Source organism: Sus scrofa, chromosome X, assembly GCF_054392235.1.
Source record: "Sus scrofa isolate SSC_HxYL_T2T_F1_AM1 chromosome X, Sscrofa_HxYL_maternal_Yorkshire_Landrace_v2.0, whole genome shotgun sequence".
In the NCBI taxonomy this organism is placed as follows: Eukaryota; Metazoa; Chordata; class Mammalia; order Artiodactyla; family Suidae; genus Sus; species Sus scrofa.
The window spans coordinates 108,352,111-108,378,042 of record NC_139401.1 but is presented as its reverse complement, the minus strand read 5'-3'; the positions used below and the strand labels follow the sequence as shown (position 1 = coordinate 108,378,042).

General features: G+C 50.4%; 1 protein-coding gene across 16 annotated transcripts in view; it reads left to right on the top strand.

The window, feature by feature from the left end:
- The first annotated feature begins 5,355 nt into the window (after positions 1–5,355).
- Positions 5,356–25,932, top strand: part of SEPTIN6 (septin 6) — a 72,560-nt gene continuing 51,983 nt past the window's right edge. For 5 of the 16 annotated variants that reach the window (XM_013986373.3, XM_013986371.3, XM_085008294.1 and 2 more), the window contains exons 1-2: positions 6,144–6,274; positions 22,308–22,422. In XM_013986373.3, the coding sequence (XP_013841827.2) occupies positions 6,245–6,274; positions 22,308–22,422 (145 nt within the window). In that variant the 5' untranslated portion in view covers positions 6,144–6,244. Of the gene's footprint in view, positions 6,275–7,276; positions 7,531–11,699; positions 12,236–22,307; positions 22,916–25,932 lie in introns of those variants that run through there. The other 11 variants (XM_085008297.1, XM_085008301.1, XM_021080253.2 and 8 more) reach the window with 7 other exon arrangements.

Below are 25,932 nucleotides of genomic sequence, written 5' to 3'. Positions count from 1 at the left end.
CGTCTGCATTATGTGTGTGCAATATAAAATCATAGCCACAAGCACAGATGTCCGAGAAAGAAATAAACTGTTGAATTAAGCATGATGAGTCCTCAGATTGTCTGTGTAATATTCCTTTGCTACATGTGCATCGGTTTCTTGCTAGCAGATAAGCAGGAGCATCTGTCAAAGATTGAGGAAAAATTTATGGTTAAAAAAAGTTAAAGTAGAGAAGTCTCTGCCCATTAACTGATTTTTTCCCCTCCTACTGTGAGCTTCCATCGCATTTGCACTGGGCGTGTTTCCAGAATGAGCAGGATCCCTGGAGAGCACAACACCAGAATCCCTCCTCTGGAGCAAAGAGGCTAAGCTCTTGGGCATGACCAAGGCGACCCTTCCAGACCTAACCCCATCTTATCTTCCAGCCTCATTTACAGCCACTGTCTTCTCTTCCACCACTCCCTCTGGCCAAGACCTGGGACTTCCTCAATGTTCTGTCTTTTTTTTTTTTCCTGTAATTTTACACATACTGTTCTTCTGCTGCCCTCACCCCTTGATGGCCAGATAAACTATTACTCTTTCTTCTCCAAGACTCAATCCAAATGGCTCTTCTTTGAGGTGCCTTCCCTCACCTCTTAGGGTCTCTGCCTCCCCAAGGTCTTGCTCCTAATGGATTATATCACTTATCACGTTACTGATTGTGGAGTTATCTGGCAACTGGCCTGGGTGCTCCCTCAGCTCATGGAAGGGGTTCTTGTCACCTATTTTTCCTGGCATCCTCTGGCACTCAGCCCAGCGGCTGGTGTGCAGTGGGGGCTCAGTGCATATTTGTGGAACGAAGAGTAAAATTTAAAGGAAGCAAAGAACTTCCAGCTCCTTCTAGGGTCCTTTCTCCACCTTTTTCTGGCATCCCTTCCCCAACCCCTAGGCACTCTGTGCTCTCATGCTGCCCTTTGTATAAATCCACCAGAATCTGCCCCCCCCCCTTTCTTTTCTTTTTTTTTTTTTTTTTTTGGCTGCACCCATGGCATGTGGAAGTTCCAGGGCCAGGGATCGAACCTGCACCACAGCGGCGACCTGAGCCACAGCAGTGACATTATTGCTACATCCCAAACTTCAGAATTTTCCCTCACTATCCTGGCAAAATTTACTCAGTCCTGTGTTGCATCCCTCCTTAATTAGATGGCAGATAAACCAGTGGTTCTCAAACTTCAGCATGAATAGGAATCCCCCCTGGAGTTCCTGTTGTAGTGCAGGGGAAATGAATCTGACTAGTATCCACGAGGATGTAGGTTCAATTCCTGGCCTTGCTCGCTGGATTGGGGATCTGGCTTTGCCGTGAGCCATCGTGTAGGTTGCAGACGTGGCTCAGATCCTGCGTTGCTGTGGCTGTGGCTGTGGCTGTGGCTGTGATGTAGTCCGGCAACTGTAAACTTCAGCTCCGATTCAACTCCTAGCCTGGGAACCACCATGTGCCGCAGGTGTGGCCCTAAAAAGCAAAAAAAAAAAAAAAAAAAAAAAAAAAGAATCCCCTGGAGGACTTGTCAAACACAGATTGCTGGGTTCCTCGGGGTTCTGATACAGTAAGTCTGTCCAACTGGGGCCTGAGAGAATGTGCATTTCTACCTTCCCAGGTGATACTGAGACTGCCAGACAAAGAGCACCTTTTGAGAACCAGCAGGATAAACTAATGTAAAACCAGGTAAAGAAGCACAAAGGAATCCTTCTGTCTTGGATTTGTTTTGTTTTTTTAACTCCATGAATTTTATTTTATTTATAGTTGTACAACCATCATCACAAGCCAATTTTACAACATTTCCATCCCAAACCCCCAGCCCATTTCCCCCCCCCCCCCCCCCGCCAACCTGTCTCCTTTGGTAACCATAAGTTTTTAAAAGTCTGTGACCACTAGCTGAATTTGGTTAATCTCAGATCATTTCCCTTTGCCTCACCTTGTCCTCTTCCTCCAACTTCCTTCCTTCCTTCCCTCCTTCCTTCTTTCTTTCTTTCTTTCCTTCCTTGTCTTTTTAAGGCTGCACCCGCAGCATATGGAGGTTCCCAGGCTAGGGGTCAAATCAGAGCTACAGCTGCCGGCCTACACCACAGCCACAGCAATGCGGGATCCGAGCTGTGTCTGTGACCTACACCACAGCTCACGGCAACTCCAGATCCTTAACCCACTGAGTGAGACCAGTAATCGAACCTTCATCCTCATGGATCCTAGTCAGATTTGTTTCTGCTGAGCCATGATGGGAACTCTCTCTTCCTCCAACTTTCTGATCTTACTTTTCAGATTGTTCTCTGAGCGTCTTCATCTTAAACCAATTCTACTATCCTCTTTCTCCATTCATAAAGCCACAGTTTCAGGACAAAGCCTTTTCCTGAGCTTTTAGCTCTATTTCACTGCCCTCTCTCCCTCCCTGCTCCCTTCCCCCCATCCAGCCCTAGCACCCCTTACCCTAGCCAGCAGGGGGACTTTTCTTTCTTTCTTTTTTTGGCTGTGCCTGCAGCATGCAGAAGTTCCTGGGCCAGGGACTGAACCAGTGCCACAGCAGTAACCAGAGCCACAGCAGTGATAACACCAGATCCTTAACCAGCTGAGCCACCAGGGAACTCCCAGGGTGACATTTCTAAAGCTGGGCTTTAATCAGGGCCCTCTCCTATCTAGCAGGGAGAGCCATTTCCCTTCTCCATTTCCTCAAACAACATTAGCGCGTTAATGACAGTCAGCCCACGGCCCTGGGAAGCCACTGCGCATTCCAGCTTCCTTAAGGACAGTGGAAACACTGAAAACCCCACATTTACATGCTTCTGTTTATTCATTCATACAACAAACATTGCTTGAGCACCTGCCAGACCCTGTGCTGGGCCCAAGGGACCCCACCAGGACACATGGAACATGAAGACACGTTCATGGCAGTGCCCAAAGCTTGACAATGCTTCATCAGGAAGGGAATCTTCTGGCCCCACTCATCAAGGGGGACAGACATTCAAGGAAGAAACTGAGCACTCGTGAGCCCTCTTGCCTTGGCCCCCCTGTGTCTGGTCTGTGCCTGCGCAAGTGACCCAGGACCAACGACTGGGCCATACGAATCCAGCGAATTTCCAAACCTCTTTTTTTGTTGTTGTTTTTTTTTTTTTTTTAATTTCGCTGTTCCCCTCCAAGCTTCTTGGTCGAAATAAGTATTATAATCCACAGCTCTCAGTTTTTGGCCCCATGCATTGAGTGAGGCAAGGTATGAAAAGCGCAGAACATAGTGAGCTAAAGCCTCTCTACACAGACACACACCACACACATCGACAAGCACGTACTGACACACACAAAGACAACACTGGCATACACACCTTTTCATCCATAGCTGACACACACCAAAAATATACAGATACACATTGACACAGACACTCACTGAAACACACGCACACTGGCAGATGCACAAAAACAAACATAGGAGTAAACACATGCCAGTACACACATACAGTGACACACACTGCAACGCAAAGACACAGCTGCTGACACAGCTGACGCACACACTGACACATACAAATGCACACCTACTCACACATCAACACCAACACACACCCCAGGAAAACCGGGAAGCCCAAGTCTCAGGAGGGGCTTGCAGCCTCAGGTGACAGGTCTTGGAGGGACCAAAGGGTTGAGGGGGACTTGAGTTACACACTTGGTTCCAGTCTGCGAGGTCCAGCATTTTGGAGGTGGAGGCCTCTGCGAGGTTCTGAGCGGCCCTAGCAACAGGTGGGCCGGGTGGGGCATGAGAGCAAGGCACCAAGGATTCCAAGCTAGGGTACCCCCGGCGCTGGCCCCAAATGCACAGAGCTTTGGTGGGCGCGGAGGGCTCAGGCGGGAGGGCAGTGCCCCCAGAGCAAGGCAGGATTCCGGACACGCCCTGCACTCAGCCAGCCCGCTCGCCCACGCTCGCAGCTCTGGTTTCCAAATGTGTGCCTCTCGGCCGCCGCCACCCAGACCTCACATGCAGGTCAGAGCTAGTGCCTGCGGGCCCTTCCCCCTCCTCCACGCCCCAGCCCTCGCTGCGGAGACCTGTCTCCCTTCCAGACGCCCAGCCAGCCTGGAAGTGGCCAGTCAGCTCTGCCTCCCCGCCCCCATCCAGTCCCGGCCCAGGCTTACAGCGGTTCCTCATACACAGCCCCGTCCCCCACGTGGCTACCACCCCAACCCAGGGCATGGCTCCTCCCCCAGGCCCTGCCCCAGCGCCCTGGCGGGCCTCGGAGAAAACGGCAGCCCCTCTTCTCTGCCGCCACCATCTGCCCTGTGAGCCTGCGCTGTCTGTCTACGGAACTCCCCTGTACCGGTCCCTGATTGGGCCAGGCTCTTCTCTTTCGGCCCCTCCTGGGACTCAAGCACAGCGGGCACCTCCACCACATGGCTCTTCTGTCTCTACAGCCACCCTCTGATTGTGTCTGTCCTTTCTTCTGTACCCCGCCCCCCTCATCCAAACCCTCTGCTCTCTGGTTCAGGAAATGCTTCATCAAGCGCCAGGCCCCAAACTAGGCACCGGGGATGCATTCTGGGGAGTCCTCGTTTTCAAGGTTCGCACGCATATAAAGAGCTCCCTGCGATAACGTGGGAAGCGCTGTCCCGGCAGGTGGAATCAAGTGCCAGGGAAGTGCTTCATATGGCCATCTCAGTTTCTCTGCCTTCCCTCCTCCCCAGCGCGCGGGCCTCTGGGTGGGGTCCCTTTCCCCTCTCTCCTTGGTTCCCATTTTTTATTTCTTTCCTCCCTCTGGTTCCCTCCTTTCTGCCGCTCTCGCCTTGGGCCATCTCCCACGCCGCATCTCGGGCCCGGCTTTCGCCCATCAGTCTGTCTCACCCCGCGGTCCCGAGTTCCACTCGAGGGTCTGAGTACCTCCCCGAGACCAGGGCCCCTGCCCTTTTAAGGAGTGGAGTGGAGTGTCCCGCCCGCTCGTGCCTTTGGCACGCCAAACCTGTCAGAGTTCGCCAGTCACAGGGAGCTTAGCAAGGGGCCACTCCCGGAGAGGGGTGAGGGGCGCCAGGGCCGAAGAGTTGGAGAGGTGACCAGGGCAAGGGCAAGGGCAAGGACCCGCGGCGGCGGTTGGCCGAGAGGAAAAGGAAAGCCGGCGGGCATAGCCTCTGCCTTGCGAGGTTCTCCCTCTGCGCCCCGCGGCCGCCTAGTGTCGGGCTGACCTAAGGTTAAGGGGAAACCAGGGGGCGGGACCGAGCCACCGGAGGCCGCTCCGCGTCCCTCCCCAATATCTCGCTCGGCAGAACCCGGAGCCTCCAGGCTCAAGCCCCTCCTCTGAGACTCCCTGGCGGTCCAGGCACTAGAAGCGGGTGAGTGTCCGAGCCTCCGCACACATGTTGAGCGTCTAGGGCTCGGCGGGGAGAAGCGGAGTGGGGTCCGTCTGTATTAAGTACCCAGCGGTGTTGAGCTCGGAAATGACAGCTCACAGCACCTGAGGCTTGGAAACCCCGGGGCAGAAGGTGGGGGGGTCTCGTCTCAGGACCGCTGGCCTCGGACTCCGCATGTCACAGCTCAGTTGCGGGGCCCGCAGTGCGGCTCCCCCCAGCCGCCCCCTTTCTAAGCTTCACTGTGGAACGGCAGGTGCCGCAGCTCCCCCCCTTCCCTCTCCGGCTTCGGCCGCACTCCCGGGCCAGGGTGGGGGGAGGTGTGGTGGAGCAGCGAGACTCCGGCGGCGGGCGCGCCCCTCCTATCACCCCGAGGTCGCAGTGGGGAGGAAGAGGGGGTACTGGGGGCGGGGAGAAGGGAGAGGAGGGCCGCACGGCTCCGCCGCGGAGCTGTACACGGCAGGGGGAAGGGGCGGGGGCTCCTTTCCAGCCTTCGGGGTCTGGGGACTCGGGGATGTAAGGCGAGAGCAGGGGGGTGTGACAATTCAGCAGAGGTCGGGACGTACCACGGAACCCAGTGGCGGGGGGGGCAGAGGACGTGGTCACCGAGGGGAGCCCCCGCCCCCCTCCGCAAAGGCCTACAACCGAGGTTGCAGGGAGAGCTGCAACTCGGTTAGCGGTAGAGGGAAGCGGCGCGTTAAATCCGCCCCCTCCTCACACCCCACTTCCGAGGGGTGGGCGATAGAGGAGAGGTTGGGGTTGGAGCGGCAGCGAGGGGGCCCCTCCCTTGCACTTCCCCCCACCGGACTTGGTCGCGCCCGAAGTGTAACACTTTCTCTTTGTCGGAGGAGCTCCGCTGTTTCCTGTGCTGTAGCTCCCGTTGCGGCGGCGCCCGTGGCAGCCCTGGCGGACGCAGGAGCGATGGCAGCGACCGATATAGCTCGCCAGGTGGTGAGTGCGGGGCTTGGGTGCCAGCGCCGGTGCCGGGGGCCTCGGAAGGGTCGAGGGGACCTGGCCGCCGCCACCTCCACAGCAAGGAGGGCAGTGGGCAGCATCCAGGAGCCAAGGCGCGGTGGGACTTCTGCTCCCGGGAACAGCGGCTCAGTCCCCCTGCCTCCCGTCCCCGAAAACAGTGGTGGCGGCGGGCGGGTGACCTGGTCCAGGCTGCGGGCCGGCGGCCGAACTTGCATTGCCCAGGAGCTGCAGTCGGCGCCGCCGCCTCTCTTGCTGCAGCCCGGCCGTTGGGGCGTTGCCGAATGAATGGCCGCACGGGCCGCCGAGCCCTCCGGGTCCCCCGCACCCTGGCCTCGCTCCCTCGGGCCGCGGGGCGGCTCCCCTGCCCCCTGCCGCCCGCCGGTACCCAGGTCTCCTCAGCAAGAGGGGCGCGGGGTTGGGGTGAGTCTGGGTCAGGAGGCGGCGAGTGGTGAGGGGGGCGGGGAGGTGACTGGCTGGGGTAGGGTTTCTCCATATGCATTACATATGTGACTCTGTGTGTGTGTGTGTGTGTGTGTGTGTATGTGTGTGTATCTCTGTGTGCGTATGAGTGCACGCGCGCGCACTCGTGCCTCCCCGGGCGGGCGGCGGTGCCCGGCTTGTCTGTGACCCTAGATGAGTCCGCCTGTTTCTCGGAGGGTGCTCACCTCCCTGGTGTGTGTCCGTGTGTCCGGACGCTTCTCTCTCCGTCTGCTTGTGCTGTGTGCCCCTGGGTCCCATTTGTGCGCCTGTGTGGGGTGATGTCCGCTGGCTTGTAGGTGGCTGGCTGCGGGTTTTGGCGTATTTCTGAACACTTGACCCGGGTTTTGCGGGCCTTTGAGGAGATCTGTCTCCGGTGCGTGTTCAGTGTAACTGGGCTTGTGTGCCAAAACCTGTGGAGCTGGCTTCTTTGTATGGGGATTCAGGAAAATAAGTGTGACGCTTGCAAAAGCGGTACCGTCTCTCTCTTTTTGTTGGCAGCCGACTCTGGAAAAAAAAAAAATCTTCATTTAAAGAACTGAAGTTTTCCAGCCTGGGATGTGCAGAGAAATTATACTGAAGTGACCCGAGGCTCCATGTTTGTGTTTTTTAGACCAGAAGTTTTGTTGCAAAGGGAGGGGATACTTCCATTTGAGGGAACAACCTAGCCTTTCTATTCATACATGGGTATCTGGGATTTTTAAGAGGCCCACCATTACCAGCACCCTGAGGTGAGGAAGGAGAGTGAAGCAGAGGTAGGTGAGATCCCATAATGCTAAATACTACCAGATGAAAATCTCTAGAAAAAACACATACAATGTTTTTAAATCTTGTTGGCTTACGTATTCAGGGAAATAGTCCGTGCAGTGCAATTCCAGTGCAGAAATATATATATATATAGCCTCTAGGTATTCGTATAATTGAAATTGATTTGTGTTCAAAATCCAAATCCAGAATCTGGTAGTGTTTTTTTTCTGCAGGATCTGGATACATTTATTCCACCCTCTTGTTTCTGTTTAAAAGGGCAGGGTGATTTCTTTGTAACCTCCCTCACTTCTTTGCAAGACCCCAGCACGGAGCTCCTTATGCAGTCCTGCTATGGAAGGACCAGGAGTAGATGGGAGACAAGGCTGTGATAATGGAATTTGAGAGAATTCTCTTCTCAAGATTGGCACTGTAATACGTATCACTTTCGTGGTTTGCGGGTTCCCAGAGTGCCTTCCTGTTCCTCCATTACTGGCACTTTGGAGATGGCATGCCGGAGGTAGAGGAATTAGTCTCCTGGATTACACTTGCTCCATCCTTAATGACCAAGAAGGATGCTAATGATTTTTCTTGTTAGCTAATTAATTTGTATTGACCTACCCATACTCTCTCACCAGCCCCCTTGCCTGGATTGGGATTGCAGGGCCCATGATGTTGCAAGGGGGAACATTCCAGAAGGCTGAGTTTCACCTCAGGCAACCCAGAGAACCCCTTTGTTTTTCAAATGGGAGTGGGTGTGGGTGGTTTAGGGCTGCTTGGTTTGCTTTGCTTGGTTCCAGTTTGCTCTAGCTGGCCTTGCCACACTGTATGATGAAGCACATAATTGTATGCCGGATTCTGAAGCTGAAAGAGCAGCCCAGTACTTGAGACCTTGTTATCGTGATAAATGGGTTTCTGGGAAAACTGACTTCACTCTCCATGCCCTCCTCCCTGAGCCAGTGAAGCTCTTATTTACGTATCATTTGTCTCTCTGCTTCCCTTTGTGTCTGCAAGAAGTTGTAATTCACGGGGGGGGGGGGGGGGGGGAGATGGAATTAACTTGGGAGACCTTGAATGTCTGGTTGCTGATTGTTCCAGGGTTTGGGAAGAGAAGACTGGAGACTAAGCCGAAGTGTGCCTAGCTTAAGAGTTCTTTTTTAATGAGATCTGAGACATGATGCCATGCAAGTAGTGCTCTGAAATATGTGTGAATGGTGGGGTATTCTTTCCAGAGGCAGGTGAAGGTCAGTCTGGCTTGTGAGGTACCATCATTAGTGATGAACATAAGCCTTAGAGTTGCTGGGTAGGCCTTATTTGGGCATGCGTGCAACTTGGAAGCTCAGCTTTTGTGTATGTAATACAACCCCATCCACTCTGAATGAACATCACAAAGTTCTGTGTGACAAAACTCTTTCTTTCTTTTCTTTTTTAGGGCCGTACCCATGGCATATGGAGCTTCCCAGACTAGGGGTCAAATCGGAGCTGTAGCCACTGGCCTACGCCACAGCCATAGCAACGCAGGATCCGAGCCACGTCTGCAACCTACACCACAGCTCAGGGCAATGCTGGATCCTTAACCCACTGAGGGAGGTCAGGGTTTGAACCTGCATCCTCATAGATACTAGTTAGATTCATTGAGTCTTGACAGGAACTCCCCAAACTCTTTCTTCATTATGTACACAAGTGTTTATTTCATTGGCTGATAAGTGTCCAGCACTATGACTAGCCCTGGTCCACTATAGCAGAGAAAGTACTAAACATAGTTTCTGGCTTTTAAGCTTATTACGGTCTGGTTGGAGAGTCAAATTGTGGACACGGTGAGATAATTAGAGAACTGTAAAGGATTCTTGGGATGTTCCCATCTCCAACCCCTGTCTGAGAGATGGCTTGGGCTGCTATTAATATACACTCTGAGAGATTCCATGCCTTGTCCAAGGCACAGTGCCGACCCCAGAGGCTGCAGCGCTTGGCTCTTGCATTGAATTCTTTCTTTCAGTGTTGCATTTTGGGGTCCAGACTACATGCTGGCCCCTAGGAAGAAGGGCTCATTGATTCTGATTTGAGCCAGTCCCGCAACGTGAACAGTGATGCTTTCCTCCAGTGGCAGCCAGATAATCTCCAAAGAACGCTCCCAAGGCCAGACACTACCCTGGTTGGGGTGTCCCAGAGCAACTACCTACAGGTGGCTGCACTGTGGTCTTGGTATCAAATGGCACGTACCCTTGATTCCCCTTGAAGTGCCCTGCCTCAGCCATGTCCACTACCTTGCACGAAAAGCCATATCATACCCCCAGCAGGGAGAGGAAAACCCCATATTCACCTGTACCTCTACTGGGAATACTGCAGAAAATTTGCATGGCCTCACATATTAAAAATTCTTGAATCTAAGTTGAGGGTATATGCATGCATGACCATTGTACTATTTTCCAACTCCTCTGTGGCTTTTCAAAATAAAAAATTGGGGGAGTTCCCATCTTGGGTTAGTGGTAACGAACGTGACTATTATCCGTGAGGATGCAGGTTTGATCCCTGGCCCGGCTCATTGGGTTAAGGGTCCGGCGTGGTGCAGGTCACAGATGCTACTCGGATCCCAGGTTGCTGTGGCTGTGGCTCAGGCCGGCACCTGCAGCTCTGATTGGACCCCTAGCCTGGGAACCTCCATATGCTGTGGGGTCGGCCCTAAAAAGACACACACACACACACACACACACACAATAAGCTAGGCTTAAAAAAAAATGGGGGGGCGAAATGACGATGCCCACCCTCCCCTCTCCTACCAATGCACACAGCTCCTGCTCTCAGGGAGTTTACAATCTAGTAGTGGAGGCAGACACAAATAACTGTATAATTATCCTGGTGATAAGCGCTCCATCGGAGAGCTATTGCCTGCTAGGAGAATTCATTCCAAAGGGACCTAATCCAGAAGTAGGTTGGGACAATGGGTGATAGGAAGGCTTCCTGAGGGCTTCAAGTAGGAAAAGGGTAGGTGTGAAGATGGGTGAGATCTCACTTCTGCTCCTGGGCTGGGAACATTTCCTTTGTTAATTCACGCAACTTTTATTTTCATTCATTCCCTTCAACATGTGTTTATTGGGCACCGACTCTGCCAGGCCTCGTGCCAGGCGCTGGGGCCAGAGTGGTGGCCAAGGCACACGCCTCTCAGCCCTCTCAGAGCTTTGCAGATAAGAGGCCGGAATAAGCTCCGCTTCCTCTTCATAGCCTAAATCCTGAAAACGTGTGTCTTCGCCGTGCTCTTATTACCAAACTGCATCACAGCCGAGCGATTTGTCTGTATAGTATAATGAGATTTTGATCTGCAGTCATGTGCACAGCAGTTACTTTGTAGAGTCTCTGCTGTGAATTTTCCATTAATTGCTGGCTTTGTTACCCAGTACGGCCCCTCCCTTTGTGTGCTCTAGGAGCGAACCGGTTGCTTTAGCCCAAGCAAAACTAATTAGGAAGATAAGTCCCCTGGAAAAAGGTATTCCACAACTAAATAGGACTGATTTCTGGACTTGCTGTCTGGATTATCAGAGCCTTGGTTTCATATTAACACGAACAACTGAGGAGCGCTTTCAGCTGCACATATATTAAAACCACATTCGAGAAAGAGAGAAAAGGAAAGAAAGCAACAGCGTACCATGGATAAGTGTAACATGTCTCTTTCAAGGATCTCAAAACACTTCCATCTGTATGATTTCATTTTCCCCAAGAGCTTCCTGGACAAGTGCTCTTCATTTTATGGGTTCAAAGAAACCAAGTGATTCCGTCCAAAGTGTTATTGCTGGTCAGTGGCTGAAGCGATGAAACACATACCAGATGACACAGATTCATTAAAAAAAAAAAAAAAAAAAAACACCTCTGGCCTGCTCATCACATTTTCAAGAAATAAAAATCCTACCATGTCCCTTCTTCTCTTCCTTTTCACGGCACCGCCGCCCCCCTATCCCCACCGGTTCGCTCATGGAGGTCCAGAAGCATAGACTTCGGTGCATTGAAGACTCTGATGTTAAAAAGAGTCTCAGCTGAAATCCCAGATAGCACAGTCATGGCCATGTGTGGGCTTTCTTTTTTTTTGCCCCATATATCTTTAAATAAAAATCTTGGAGCCACCAGCCATGTAATGATGGATTATTTTAAGTAACAACTGGAGGGGAGGGGGCCTCGCGGAATAAATTAGAAACACAGACCCTTCCTCCTGGGTTTGGCAGGAGGAGGCTTCTGCTGCGGGGATTTGAAACCGTGGGTTTCTCTGCTGCCTGCACAGAGGAAGGAGGCCACATGCTCGGGAGAGGGAGAAATAACGTTACCGGCTTCTGCAGTGTCTTCTCATTAGAGGCAGCCATCTGCTGAATTATGCAGCGCGCTCTCCGCTGGCCTTGGAGTGGGGTCATCCTTTGCAGTCACTTAAAGGTGGCTGGGAGAAGCTTTGCAGGCCTCCTCGGGGACAGGACGCAGGGCTCAGGTTTCTCCTTCCAGGGCCCTCTCTGACCCCTAACAACGGCGCTGGGGTAACAGGAGCAGAACCCTGCTTTCGCGGCCCTGATGAGGTGCGAGGTAGCGCTGGGTTTTCTTTCACAGCAGAGGGCCCCAGCTCTGAGCCCTGACGAGGAGGCAGGAACCAGGTTTTTTCAGATCCCCTTTAAATGAGACCAGACGGAGGCAGAGGCAAATTCAGGCTCCCCAGAGGACAGTTGGGCATTCATCCAGAGGCTTGTGAGTAAACCTTTTTTCTCTTTGTTGGATTGGAGATAACAATGGCCAGAACACCTCGGAAACTCTGTTTAAATTGCCAGACTTGAAGGGAGCCTTGTCTGGCTTTTGTGGGAAAGTTGACCCACCCTGAGCAGGGGTCACCTCTGGCCTGAGGTAGAGATATTTTACCCAGAATCTGGCTGGTGGGGTTTGGTAGCCCTGGGGCTCCTGAGCAGAGGCCAGGGTGAGGCTTGGGCCCAAGTCAGGAGAGAGGGAAATGAGAGCTAGACGCGGGGAAGAGGATGCAGAAGAGGGGCCTCCATCGCCTCAGTGGCCCGCTGTGGGTCAGGGCCACCTTGGTGAGGCCACGGGCTTCTGGGTCGTGTTCCATGACCCTTTACTGACCCCCTCCCCAAACTAGCGTCAGCCACAAGCCCAATGTCCCAGCATTCTAGCAGCAGAAAGATGTGGGTCAGCTTTTCCATTTGAGAGTGGCAGGGCCCTGGATCCTAGCACCTCTCTCTGTCACTAAATCGCTCTGTGACTCGGGACAAGTCACTTCCTCCCTCTGAGTCTCTGTTTCCCCTTTTGTAAAATGAGCGGTTGGATTAAGTGATCTTTAAGGGCGTTTCCAGCTCTATCATTGGACGGTTCTTGTGTTTCCTTATCCTCCAGCCTAATTTCTATTAGGTCCTTGCCTGCTTCTGCTTCTGAATGAGGTGGCAGCATTTAGCTCCACCCCTTCGCTGCTTTGACTCCGGGAGCTGGGTGGGGAGAGGGTTGTAGAGAAAGCAAGCCTGTGCTTTTAGCGCAGCAGGGTCTCTGGAACTGGAAGAGAAAGAATCAACCCTTCAGATATTGTCTGTCCATCCCCGTAGGTGTATATAGCTATTGTCTTCCTATAAAGGTACATGACAGCCGAATTGTTGTTTACTGAATCCCCTTTTAAATGCACTAGGAGAGCTGGCTACTTAATAGAATCCTGCTGTGAAGCCTTTTACAGAATGAAAAGCCACTCTGGAATTGATCTGGTGTATTCCAATCCAGAGTTCCAGCTCTTGGATTTGACAGAAATGGGCCTTCTCCCTGGATGACGAGGATGATTGCCTCTGTGGCTCCCCAGGATCTCCAAAGCTGCTCCCCCACTGAAAGGCACTGGGGCCTCCAAGGGGTGCTGCTCCCTTTTGCAGGCTTTATTTCTCCTTGGAAAGGCCCTCAGATTTCTCTCTCCCAGTTCAGGGCATTGCTACTACTGTTGGTTTCCTCTTAGCCCGGCTTAATCGGCTCGAGGGAAATCCTGACATTTGATGTATTAGGCATATTGGAGTTTTGGGTTTTTTTTTTTTAACCTCTGGGAACTTATCAGTGCTTTTGTGGTTCTTATGGATGATAATACAGGGTAGTAAGTGGCAGTCACTCCCTTGACAACACTGGAGGCAGCAGATAGGGCTCTGCACCGAACTGTTTCATCAAGACTTTTGGCTGCATGTTTTAGGAGATGTGATTTGACTTTGACTTCTGGTTCATATGAATCTTTATAATAAGAAGGTATACTGTAGGGAGTTCCCGTTGTGGCTTAGCGGTAAGGACCTGGCTAGTGTACATGAGGAAGGGGGTTCGATCCCTGGCCTCCGATGTTAATTATCTGGCGTTGCCGTGAGCTCTGGTGTAGGTCCCAGATGCGGCCCGGAAATGGCATTGCTGTGGCTGTGGCGTAGGCCAGCAGCTGTAGCTCCAATTCGACCCTTAGCCTGGGAACCTCCATATGCCACGTGTGCGGCCCTAAAAGGCAAAAAAAAAAAAAAGGTATATTGTATAATAATGTTATATATGGTATAATGTAGAGACTAATAAGGTTTTATGGTATTATTGGTAAAAATAAATGTTTTCTATACAATAAAACTGCCTGAAAGCTGAACACTTAACTGTTCTGACTAGCAACTTTTTGTTGCAACTAAAGCTTTCGCTAAAATAGCTGAAACTGCTTTCCTGCCTAGGAAAGTATATTCGTAGAATCTTCTTTTTAAAAAACAACATTTTAATTCTGATTATAAAAGTAAAATATGCCTATTGTAGAAAATTCAGAAAACAGAGAAAAGCAGCAACTTCTACAGCCCTTCCAACCCCAAAGTAACCATTGTTACCATTTTGGTATATATTCTTCCAGCTTTAAAAAAATGCATGTATAGGGGAGTTCCCGTGGTGGCTCAGTGGTTAATGAACCCGACTAGAATCCATGAGGATGCAGGTTTGGTCCTGGCCTCACTCAGTGGGTTAAGGATCTGGCATTGCCGTGAGCTGTGGTGTAGGTCACAGACATGGCTCGGACCCCGCGTTGCTGTGGCTGTGGTGTAGGCTGGCAGCTGTAGCTCCGATTTGACCCCTAGCCTGGGAACCTCCATATGCTGCAGGTGTGGCCCTAAAAAAAAAGACAAAAGAGAAAAAAATGCATGTATATTCTTTTCCCCCATGGTTGAGATGGTCCTGTATATACAGGTTTTGTTTTTGTTTTGTTTTGTTTTTGTCTTTTTATGGTCACACATGTTGTGTATGGAGGTTCCCAGGCTGGGGGTCAAATCGGAGCTGTAGCTGCCAGCCTACGCCACAGCCACAGCAACGCGGGGTCCGAGCCATGTCTGTGACCTACACCACAGCTCACGGCAATGCCGGATCGTTAACCCACTGAGTGAGGCCAGGGATCAACCCTGCATCCTCATGGATACTAGTCGGGTCCTTAACCTGCTGAGCCGCAGTGGGAACTCAATGTTTTTTTCTGCCTAACAGTATTTGTTTTTTTGGTTTTTTGCCTAACAGTATTTGGTGATCATTTTCCTATGCCATTAAATAGTCTTAGACAATAATTTTATCAGCCGCTTAATATTCCATCATACATCATTGAACTGTTGGGCATCCTGAACATTTGCAGGGTCTCTCAGAGAGCAATATTCAGAGCTGGGGATGGAGATAGAGAAAGGGAAGGAGTGAGAGATCAGGCCCACCAGTCACGTGAGGCTTCAAAGGAAAATCCTGTTTCAGTGTTTCTGCCCTTTCTTAGCATCTCCTTGCAGAGACAAGAGGAGAAATTTTAGGGCAAGCCCCCCTCATCGGCCATGAGTTCCAACCTTTTTGCTCTGGCTGTATCTTTCAGAATGACAGCTACTAACTTGGCCACCCCAGTTTTAAACGGAGGCAGGAAATTCTCCATCGACACAGATGTACCCTCAGTTCTCAGAGGCTTTCGATACCACAAGGGTTGGAGGAGAGGTGGGGGAGGGGACGGGGGTGCCCACTTGGATGCCTATGAGCCCCTTTATTTTCAGAATAACAGCAAGGGGGGAACGATGCACAACTGGAACCATCTTCACTCACTCTTCATAACACGGACCTTCAAATATTCAATTAAAACAGGAAACTGGTCTGTGCTGAGGGGAGGAGGTGGAAGAGAAAAAGAGCGGTGTTTCTGCCTGCGATGTGCATGAAATGTGGTATAATGTACTTCAAAACCGCAGGTGACTGCAGATGAGGAGAAAACAGGAAATGTAATGGGGGGGGGCTCCCCCGTTCCCCGGAGCGCGCTTTCATTTGTGCCTTCCTTTCGGCGAGCTCCTCTCAGACTGGGCATCCTAATTACCCTGCTGCAAAGCTGAGTGAGAACTCTCTTTTCGTGTATTAAAAATGTTTTTCGATGGCACAGGTAAGGTGTGACCGCACTGATGCTGTGAAAGAATCCATCGATGCAGAAGCTTCCAGACGGGCCCCCTGAGTAATAAGCCCCTAGTTCCAGGCCCCTCCCCTGAGGTTCCTCTGTTCCTGGGTTGGTCGGTGTCTTTTCAGTCCCCCTTTCTCGGCACTCGCCTACATTTACATGCAAATACACACCGGGGCTTTTGTGCAGAGATGGGCTCCTACTGGGCTTATTGTTCTACAGCTTCTTTTTTTCTATGGTATAATCTGTCTTGGAGATATTCCCATCAGTATCTATAGACCTACTGTATTCTGGCTGCAGAATATTCCAGAGTATGCGTGTACCATAATTTAGTTAAATATTTTCCCATCGTCGGACGTTTAGGTTATTTTTCTAGTTGTTCAGTATTATAAATAATGCTGTAATGAATTTCCTTGTACCGTATGTGGATCTTTGTACAGGCATATGAGTTTCTGTAGAGTAAATTCCGAGGGGGAGGTTGCAGGGTCACGGGAGATGGGCCTTTTAACATTTGGGTGGCGGTGGCCTTTCTAGCAACTCAGTTCAAAGCCTCCGATATGGCACCACCTGCTACTCTGGATGATAATTCGAAGTTTTAGTGTCAGGCGTGCTGGGCCAAGTTGCCAGTTCCATCTACTCTTATGCACTTTGTGATGGTTCAGGCAACGTTCAATTAACTACAATCAAAATCGTCAGGACCTCAATTAATCAGGCAACCTGCAGTTCCCATTGTGGCTCAGTGGTAATGAACCTGACTCGTGTCCATGAGGATTCGGGTTCCATCCCTAGCCTTGCTCAGTGGGTTAAGAATCCGGTGTTGCCGTGAGCTATGGGGTGAGTCGCAGACACAGCTCGGATCTGGTGTTGCTGTGGCTCTGGTGTAGGCCGGCAGCCGTAGCTCCGATTCGACCCCTAGCCTGAGAACTACCGTATGCCGTGGATGTGGCCCTAAAAAGACAAAAAAGAAATGTTCACTCTCATTAATAAAATGCAAATTAAGTGGCACGATACCATTCGTCGATGATTCCATTCACAATGGTTAAAAAGCCTTGGAAGCTTGAAAACCCACACTAGTCTAAGTGTGGGTAAACGATCTTGCATACTGGTGTTGGAAATAGACATTCGTACTGTTCTCTGTTGAATGATTTCTCAGTGTGTACCAAAGTCTTTTCCAATGTGTGTGCCCTTGGACCCAGCAGGTTTTATTTCTAGGAATTTAGCTTAAGGAAATAATCATATACTGTGCAAACCCATAAGAACAAGAATTATTATTTACAGTGTTGAAAACCTGAAAACACACTAAATGTGTAGCAGTGGAAGGCTGGTTGAGAAAGTAGGGTTGAGAAAATACAGTGGAATGCCATGTGGTCAAAAAAGTAATGTTTTAGAAGTTTACTTAATTACTCAAGAAAACATCCACACTATGTTGTGTGTGATTATCAAGCCACGTGATGAAAAGGGATTTGCAAGATTATTCCTATTTTGTAAAAAAAGAGTACTGGAGTTCCCTGATAGCCTAGTGAGTTGAGGGTCTGGTGCTGTCACTGCTGTGGCTCCAGTCACCATGGTGGCTTCGGTTTGATCTCTGGCCTGGGAACTTCCACGTGCTACAAACATGCCTCCCCCCCAAAAAAAGGGTACAGACTGTAGGGAAATACATATAAATATTCGCGGTGATTATCTCTGGAGAATGATAGTACAGGTGATTTTAATTTTCTTTTTTTTTATAATTTTCCATATGTTTTAAAACTTCTTCAATGAACATTGGTTACTCTTATAAAAACCTGATCATTGTAGTTTTAAAATACGGCTGTTTAAAACCAGAATCCTCGGCTTTTCCACTAAAGCATCCTTTCCTGGCTCCCCTCTTTCTGTGCTTGGGGCTATCAGTCCAAATTCCCAGTTTGGGGGCCTTGTAGCCTTACAGCTTTGATTGCTCCCCGACTCCCTCTGCCCAGTCACCCCTTCTTTTGGACAGCTCTCAAATTTTTTCCTCCCTTTTGAGTCCCAAGTCAGATCAGTTCACTTCAATCAGCATTTATTGTCACCATGCCTGGCTGTCACTCTGCCAGTTAAGCGTTATTGGAGTCATCTCCTAATATGTCTTTCTGCCCCTGCACCCTCTCTCCTCCCATCAATCAAGCACCCTGAAGCTGGAATGATCTTTTGAAAACACTGCCTGTATCCTGGCCCTCCCTGCTCAAAACACTGAAAATGCCCCTTTCAAAGCCCATTGCCTAGGGAATAAAGGCCATATTCTTTTTTCTACTATTTAGGGCTCTTCCAACACTGGGCTAGATGGGAGATAACTGTGGGCATGTGGGAGGTGCTTGGTGAGGACTTGACAATAAAATAGATCTTTAAGAATAAGATGGAGAATAAGAATAAGAATAAGGTGGAGGTCTCAGAGTTCCCACTGTGGCTCAGTAGGTTAAGAACCCAACTAATATCCATGAGGATGTGGGTTTGATCCCTGGCCTCGCTCAGGGAGTTAAGGATCCAGCATTGCTGCAAGCCGCAGTGTAGGTCACAGACATGGCTCAGATCTGGCGTTGCCGTGGCTATGACGTAGATCGGCAGCCACAGCTCCTATTCGACCCCTGGCCTGGGAACTTCCATATGCTGTAGGTGCGGCTCTAAAAAGAAAAAAAAAGAAAAACAAAAAGAAAAACACAAACCAAACCAAAATGGTGGCGGTCTCCTCACTGCCCTCCACTGTCTTCAGTTTGAAAATTCCATTTCTTCACCTTTTGGCGCTTGGACCAGAGGCCTTGGAGCACTTGAAGTTTCATGGTGCTGAATTCGGAGATAGGAGGAGGCAGCCGGAGGTGATGAAATATGGCTCAGGAAACCTCAACTTTGAGTCCCAGTTTGCAATGCCAACTGAGTAGGAGGCTCCATGGAAAAAGCCTATTGGCTCTTAGGCCTCGACACTGTCTCCCCTGCAGTGTCAAGGAGCAAGAATGAACAGTGGGAAACTTACACCCTCCTTTGATTGCTTTGATAAAAGAAGGAGAAAGGGGTGAGGGCAGAACAAGGCCTGAGTGATGCCGGCCACTTATGAACCCCAGCTGTCTTCGGATACCCCTCTGGGGCCCTGAATATACCAACCAGGACTGAAGGATGGCATATGGTTTGTCTGTCGTGAATACTCCACTGGGAGTGTGTGGGGTGGGATGTGTGAGGTGCCAGGTGGCAGTCACGGGCACTAGTCCTGTCTCTCACTCTTTGAGGATCTGATGACACCAAGCTGGGTGGAGGGCTAGCTGGAGACCGGTTCTGACAATGCCAGCTGCTGAGGGACTCCCCCACCATTGCAGCCCGGCCCTCTCAGTGGGAAAATGTATCCTTATGGACCTAGTCTAAAAGCAGGGCCCAGCCAGGAGTTCCCATTGTGATTCAGGGGATAACGAACTCAGATAGTATCCATGAGGATGTGGGTTCAATCCCTGGCCTTGTACAGTGGGTTAAAGGATCCAGCGTTGGAGTTCCCATGGCTCAGTGGTTAATGAATCCGACTAGGAACCATGAAGTTGCAGGCTCGATCTCTGGCCTTACTCAGTGGGTTAAGGATCCGGTGTTGCCGTGAGCTGTGGTGAAGGATGCAGATGCGGCTAAGATCTGGCGTTGCTGTGGCTCTGGTGTAGGCCAGCAGCTGTAGCTCTGATTGGACCCCTAGCCTGGGAACCTCCATGTGCCGAGGATGCGGCCCTAGAAAAGACAAAAAAAAAAAAAAAAAAAAAAAAAAAAAAGGGCTCCAGCGTTGCCTCAAGCTGCTGTGTTGGTCACAGATGTGGCTTGGATCTGGCGTTGCTGTGGCTGTGGTGGTGTAGGCTGGTGGCTGCAGCTGCAATTGGACCCCTAGCCTGGGAACTTCCATATGCCAAGGGTGCAGCCCTAAAAAGCAAAAAAAGAAAAAAAGAAAGAAAGAAAGAAAAAGAAAAAGACAGAAAAGAAGCAGGGCCTGTCCAGCCTAGGAGCTGCCTGCTAGCACAGCTCGGGATGCTGGTGCCGGCCTCCTGGCACTAACCATGCCCTTCTTGGATTGCTCTTGGCACCTTCCTGGTTGCGGAAACCTCAGTGTAGCCCCACCCAATAGAAACTCTGAATCCCCACATACCCCACCCCTCCTGTCCAGCTCAGCTGTCTCTGGCTTCGCCCCTCCTTCCTGCACCTCTCCCTTGTGGCCATGAGCAGTCAGCACACTTCTTGAGTACATGCAGTTCTCCTCCTTGGCTCCGTGGAAGCCTCCCTCAGTTTGAGTTTCTCCCTGTTTTGTAAAACCATTAACGATGAGAAGATTTGGGGTGGAGTTCCCGTCATGGCTCAGCTGAAACGAATCCAACTGGTATCGACAAGGATGCAGGTTTGATCCCTGGCCTTGCTCAGTGGGTTAAGGATCTGGTGTTGCTGTGAGCTATGGTGTAGCTCACAGATTTGGCTTGGATCCGAGTTGCTGTGGCTCTGGTGTAGGCCCGCAGCTGCAGCTCCGATTTGACTCCTAGCCTAGGAGCTTCCATAGGCCTCGGGTGCAGCCCTAAAAAGCAAAAACTAAACTAAAATAAAATAAAAGAAGCTTTGGGGAAATGGTGGGGGGAGGGGGATAAACTGGGAGGTTGGGATTGACATCCACACACGTGGAATATGGATGAGTAGCGGGGACCTACTGTATAGCACAGGGAAATCTACTCAATACTCTGGCGACCTAGATGGGAAAAGAATTTCAAAAGGAATGGATATATGTATGTATAGGCAGAACTGACTCACTTTGCTGTACATGTGAAACTAACACAACAATGCAAATCAACTATACTCCAATAAAATTTTTACTTTTATTTTATTTTGGCTGCACCCATGGCATACGGAAGTTCCTGGGCCAGGGATCAAACCTGCACCACAGCAGTGACCTGAGCCGATGCAGTGACAACACCAATCCTTAACCCACTATGCCACAAGGGAACACCCAATAAAATTAAAAAAAATTTTTTTTAATTATAGTTGATTTACAATGTTCTGTCAATTTCTGCTGTACAGAAAAGTAACCCAGTTATATATATATATGCATTCTTTATTTCACATTATCCTCCATCATTTTCCATCAGAAGTGATCAGATAGAGTTCCTTGGGCTATACAGCAGGATCTCATTGCTTATCCACTCCAAATGCAGTAGTTGGCATCTACTAACCCCGAACTCCCAGTCCATCCCACTCCCTCCCCCTCCCCCTTGGCAACCACAAGTCTGCTCTCAAGTCCATGAGTTTGTTTCTTTTCTGTAGATAGGTTCATTTGTGTTGCATATTAGATTCCAGATACAGGTGATATCATATGGTGTTTGTCACAATGCCAGATCCTTAATCCACTGTCCCACAAGGGAACTCCCAATAAAATTTTTTTAATAAAAACAAAGACAGTTTGGGACCTGCAGGCAAAGCAAAGACCCTCTGCTTTCTAGGGCTGTGAGTGGTTTGCCTGACCCTGATGGAGAACCAGAGGCAGCATGAGGGCAGTTCTCTAGCTGGAGGGAGCCACGAGTGTTCCATGGCATCGCGTGCTCTTTGGGGGCTTGATGGGAAGGATAACCTCACAGAGCAGTAAGGACAGCAGCGACAGTCTCTGGAGTGCTCATCACACGCTAGGCCCCATGTTCAGTGCTTGAAGATCGTCAGGCCCTTCCTAGGAGGTAGTAACTACTGGCTCCCGATTTTACAGGTGGAGAAACTTTGAGAAGTTGAATCATTTGTCTGAGGGCAGGAGGTGGAGGCTGTGGGACTCTAGCTCAGACCTGCCTGATTCCAAAGCCTATTCTCCTAACCTCTCTGCTGTGCCGCCTTTGTTAGATCCCCAGAAAGCCCCAGTGAGAGCAGTACTTGCTTTTCGAAGTGTCTTTGTCGTATTTGCTGAACAGTTTTGCATGTTCCAGGCCTTGTGCTAAGCTCGTTACAGGTGTCGGCATGCTTGAGGCTCCCAATATTACCCCTCCCCATAAGGTAATATTATCTCAGATGACAGACGTGGAAGGAAACGGAGTCTCTAAGAGGTTAATTCCCTTGTAAGTGATTGAGCGTGAACCCGAGTCTGGGAACCTCCAGCCCCCCGCGTTCTCATCCCTGACCCCGCCCTCCCACCTCCGATAAGCCCCTTCGGGAGTTTGCTGTGTCTGAACTATGTTGGCATTGATTATGGAGCTTCGAGGATGTCTGTTCCTAAGAATCCATGATTTCTAAGCTGATCGGTCATTTTGCTTTGGCTTAGGGCCTAGCTAAGGGGAGAGATGGGCTCGGGTGGGCGTCATGTCCCAGCACAGAGAACGTGTGGATGGGGACGTGAGCCCCGAGTTGCTTTTAAGCACCTTCTCATCTTCTCCTCTCCCTCTCCTTCCAAATCAGGGTGAAGGTTGCCGAACTGTCCCCCTGGCTGGACATGTGGGGTTTGACAGCTTGCCCGACCAGCTGGTGAATAAGTCAGTCAGCCAGGGCTTCTGCTTCAACATCCTGTGCGTGGGTGAGTATTTCCATAGCAGGAAATTCTATTACAGAATATGGATCCTTAATGGCTGGATGTGGCTTTGCAGGTAATTAGGTTCAATAGCGGGTCATTCTGATCTATTTGCAAGAGTGTTTTCCCCCTCCCCTCTTCTCCTTTTATCCCTCTGCTTGTCTGTGTAAGCAGCTGGCGGGAATTACATTTTCCCTGCCCAGACCTGAATGTGGGGCCATACCTTGGAGAAAACCCTGCAGTGTGACGCCCGGTGGGGCTATTGTGAGGGAGCTGGCCGGCTCGGCTCGGCTACTCCCGTCAGGTTGGCTCTGACTGTGAAAAACAGGAGCCAGGGCAGCATGGGGAGGGAGGTAATGGCTGTGGAAAGATGCCTGCCTACCTGCTGTGGGTAGTCGGTTGGGTCTGTGTTTCCTCTGCACCCCTGCCGAGCTTGGTACAGTTTGAGTTAAGTGTAGGGACCACACAGCTGTGTGCAAAATTCTTTTCTTCCCTTTAAGTATATCTCTGCCTGGACCTTTAGTCTCAAGTGTGGGAACCCCGTCTTAGTCGCCTCTGCTGTGCTAATCACAGCACCAGGAAAGTTTAGGAAAGCATGTGAAATGAATGAACGAATTATCCCCACAGGAACCACTGGCTGTACTTCTCAAACACTTGCCCATGTCAGCAGTTTGGGTCTTTGCTAGGACTCTGGGATGTGAACAGAGCGAGTGGCATTCATATTCTCAAGGAACAGGAGTTCCCATTGTGGCTCAATGGTTAGCGAACCCGACTAGCATCCATGAGGATGCGGGTTCGATCCCTGGCCTCCGTCAGTGGGTTAAGGATCCGGTGTTGCCGTGAGCTGTGGTGTAGGTTGCAGACGCAGCTTGGATCTGGCAGCTACAGCTCTGATTCGAACCCCAGCCTGGGAACCTCCTCATGCCTTGGGTGCGGCCCTAAAAAGACAAAGGCAAAAAAAAAACAAAAAGAAAAAAACAAAAAGAGAGAGAGACCGTATTCTCATGGTACAGATGGAGACCAAGAAACTTGGGAGGCTAAGGGACTTACCTGAGGCAACACAGACAAGTGGCAGAGCCATGTCAAGGACCCGGCTCTACCCGACCCTTTGCCCCTCCTCCTGCTTCTGTAACCGCTGCCAGCGACATCTCTTGGGAACACAAAAGCACTTTGGAAACTGTCAAGCACCAACCAAACAAGTCTGAGGAACAGCAGTTCCTTCGCATTCTTTAAGAATCTCTCTTTAGGATGTTCCCATGTGGTGCACTGGGTTAAGGATCCAGCAGCAGCTGTGGCCCAGGCCACAACTGTTTTTGCGGGTTCTATCCCTGGCCCAGGAACTTCTATATGCCGCAGGTGCAGCCAAAGGAAAAAAAAATCTCTTCTTAAACCTTAAATAATCCCAAATTTGCAAGCTTGATCACAGTGTATAATTTTCACTATACAGTATGTACAGTACAGTAAGGCATACCTGCATATTTTGGGTGACCCAACTCCAAACCTTAATGATTGTGTAAGTGCCATAATAATGGTGGTTTTCATGCCAGTGGGAGCACTTTTGCTAATTGCCTTTTCTTATTTTTGTGTAGAGTGTACGGGGAATTCATTCATGTTGAGGGTTTGAACAGCTACTGAATTGGATATTCTACTCTCTAGTGTAGTCTAAACTTCTGTTTTCTGACTGGGGTCATTCATTCTCTGGACTCTTGTCTTTTTCTTCTCCATCCCCAGCACTCCTCACATCATTCTCTGGAGGAGAATAACTACACTCTCAAGGATAAGGAGAGAAATCAAAGCCACTTGTAAATCTGGGTGTCAGGCGGTCAGCTAGGCTCACTCACTAGCAAAAGGACTCACTCCCATACACCAGCTTTGGAACCTCTGAGATGAAAATATGTGCCTCGCAGATTTACACATCGTGGGCCTGAGCGTCCAGATGTTATCGCTTCAAATGCCATACGTCTACTCGTGTTTATGATGAGGTGCCATGAGGAGAGGGATACAAAATAAACAGCAGTCAGTTCCCATCATGGCTCAGCGGAAATGAATCTGACTAGTATCCTTGAGGATGTGGGTTCGATCCCTGGTCTCACTCAGTGGGTTAAGGATCCGGCGTTGCCGTGAGCTGTGGTGTCGCTCGCAGACATGGCTTGGATCCCGAGTTGCTGTGGCTGTGGTGGAGGCCGGCGGCTGCAGCTCCGATGAGACCCCTAGCCTGGGAACCTCCATATGCTGCGGGTGCGGCCCTAAAAAGCAAACAAACAAAACCAAAAACCAAAAAACCCCTAAATAAACAGCCGTCATGGTGATCGATATGAAGATCAAAGCCCATCACATCTAATATTAGCAGAGCCGGATCTTTCCCATCTTTGGCTGAGGGCCAATTTATTTCACATAATATTTGATCACAAAAAACTTCCCAATCAACGACTCCCTTGGCATTCCCTCCAGAGCTCTGGATGACCTGCATCGAAGTTGAGGGGGTGAGAAGTGAAGCGACAGGCCCACCCTCATCAACCTTTCAAACCAAGAGCAATCGGGGGGGCTAGGAAAGCTGTAGGCAGGAGGCCGCATAGGTTGGAAGGGCTCTCTGAGGGTGGAAATGTAGGGCAATTGGACTTGTGGGCCACAGACTCCCCCAGGGCCCAGAGGAAGAGGTAGCCAAGCTCCGGGCAAAGTGAGTGGGAGAAATAGTAAACCCCTCTCCACCCCCCTTCTGCAGCTGCCGCTGCTCCACTCTGCACCTGCCCGGAGCAGGCCCTCCAAGGGGGCGGGGCGGAAAGGAGACTCTCACACCCAAGGAGTCACTCTCTGTCCTTACTTACCAAGTTTCAGCAAGTAGCTGTCCCACTTGCTCCCCTCTTAGCCCTGCAGGTGTATCCCTTGAATGCATCCACCTGGACTGGGTTAATTTCATTCCTCATCCCTGATCCAAAAAAGCCTAAAACAGGAGTTCCCACGGTGGCTCAGTGGGTTATGAACCCAACTAATATCCATGAGGAAGCGGGTTCGATGCCTGGCTTTGCTCAGTGGGTTAAGGATCCGGCGTGGCTGTGGCTGGCTCCGATTGGATCCCTAGCCTGGGTATCTTCATATGCCGCTGGTGCAGCCCTAAAAAAAAAAAAAACCAAAACCAAAACAAACAAAAAACCAAAAAAGCCTGAAACACATGCATCCTCCTCCCTGGCTGGGCTCACAAGCCTGTCATTGCTCTGAGAACCCACAATTTGGGCCAAAGTCATAAGTGCCTTACAGGGCAATCTCAGCCCAGCCTTGGGGCTGGGTACTGCCACCGACTTGGCAAAGGGTCCACAGCTTGGCTGCTGAAGGTGACCCTGGGTCTCTTAGGCCCCTCAGTGACTGTACTTTCATGCCTACTGCCTGCGCATAATGGTCAGGTTTGCTCCCTTAATGACTGTTACAAAACAATCCTGTTTAAGCCTAGAGTATGTTTCCCCAAAGGGTTTTCTTTTCCTTTCTGATAGGGCATTTTAAGTGTAAAATTATGGTCACCCT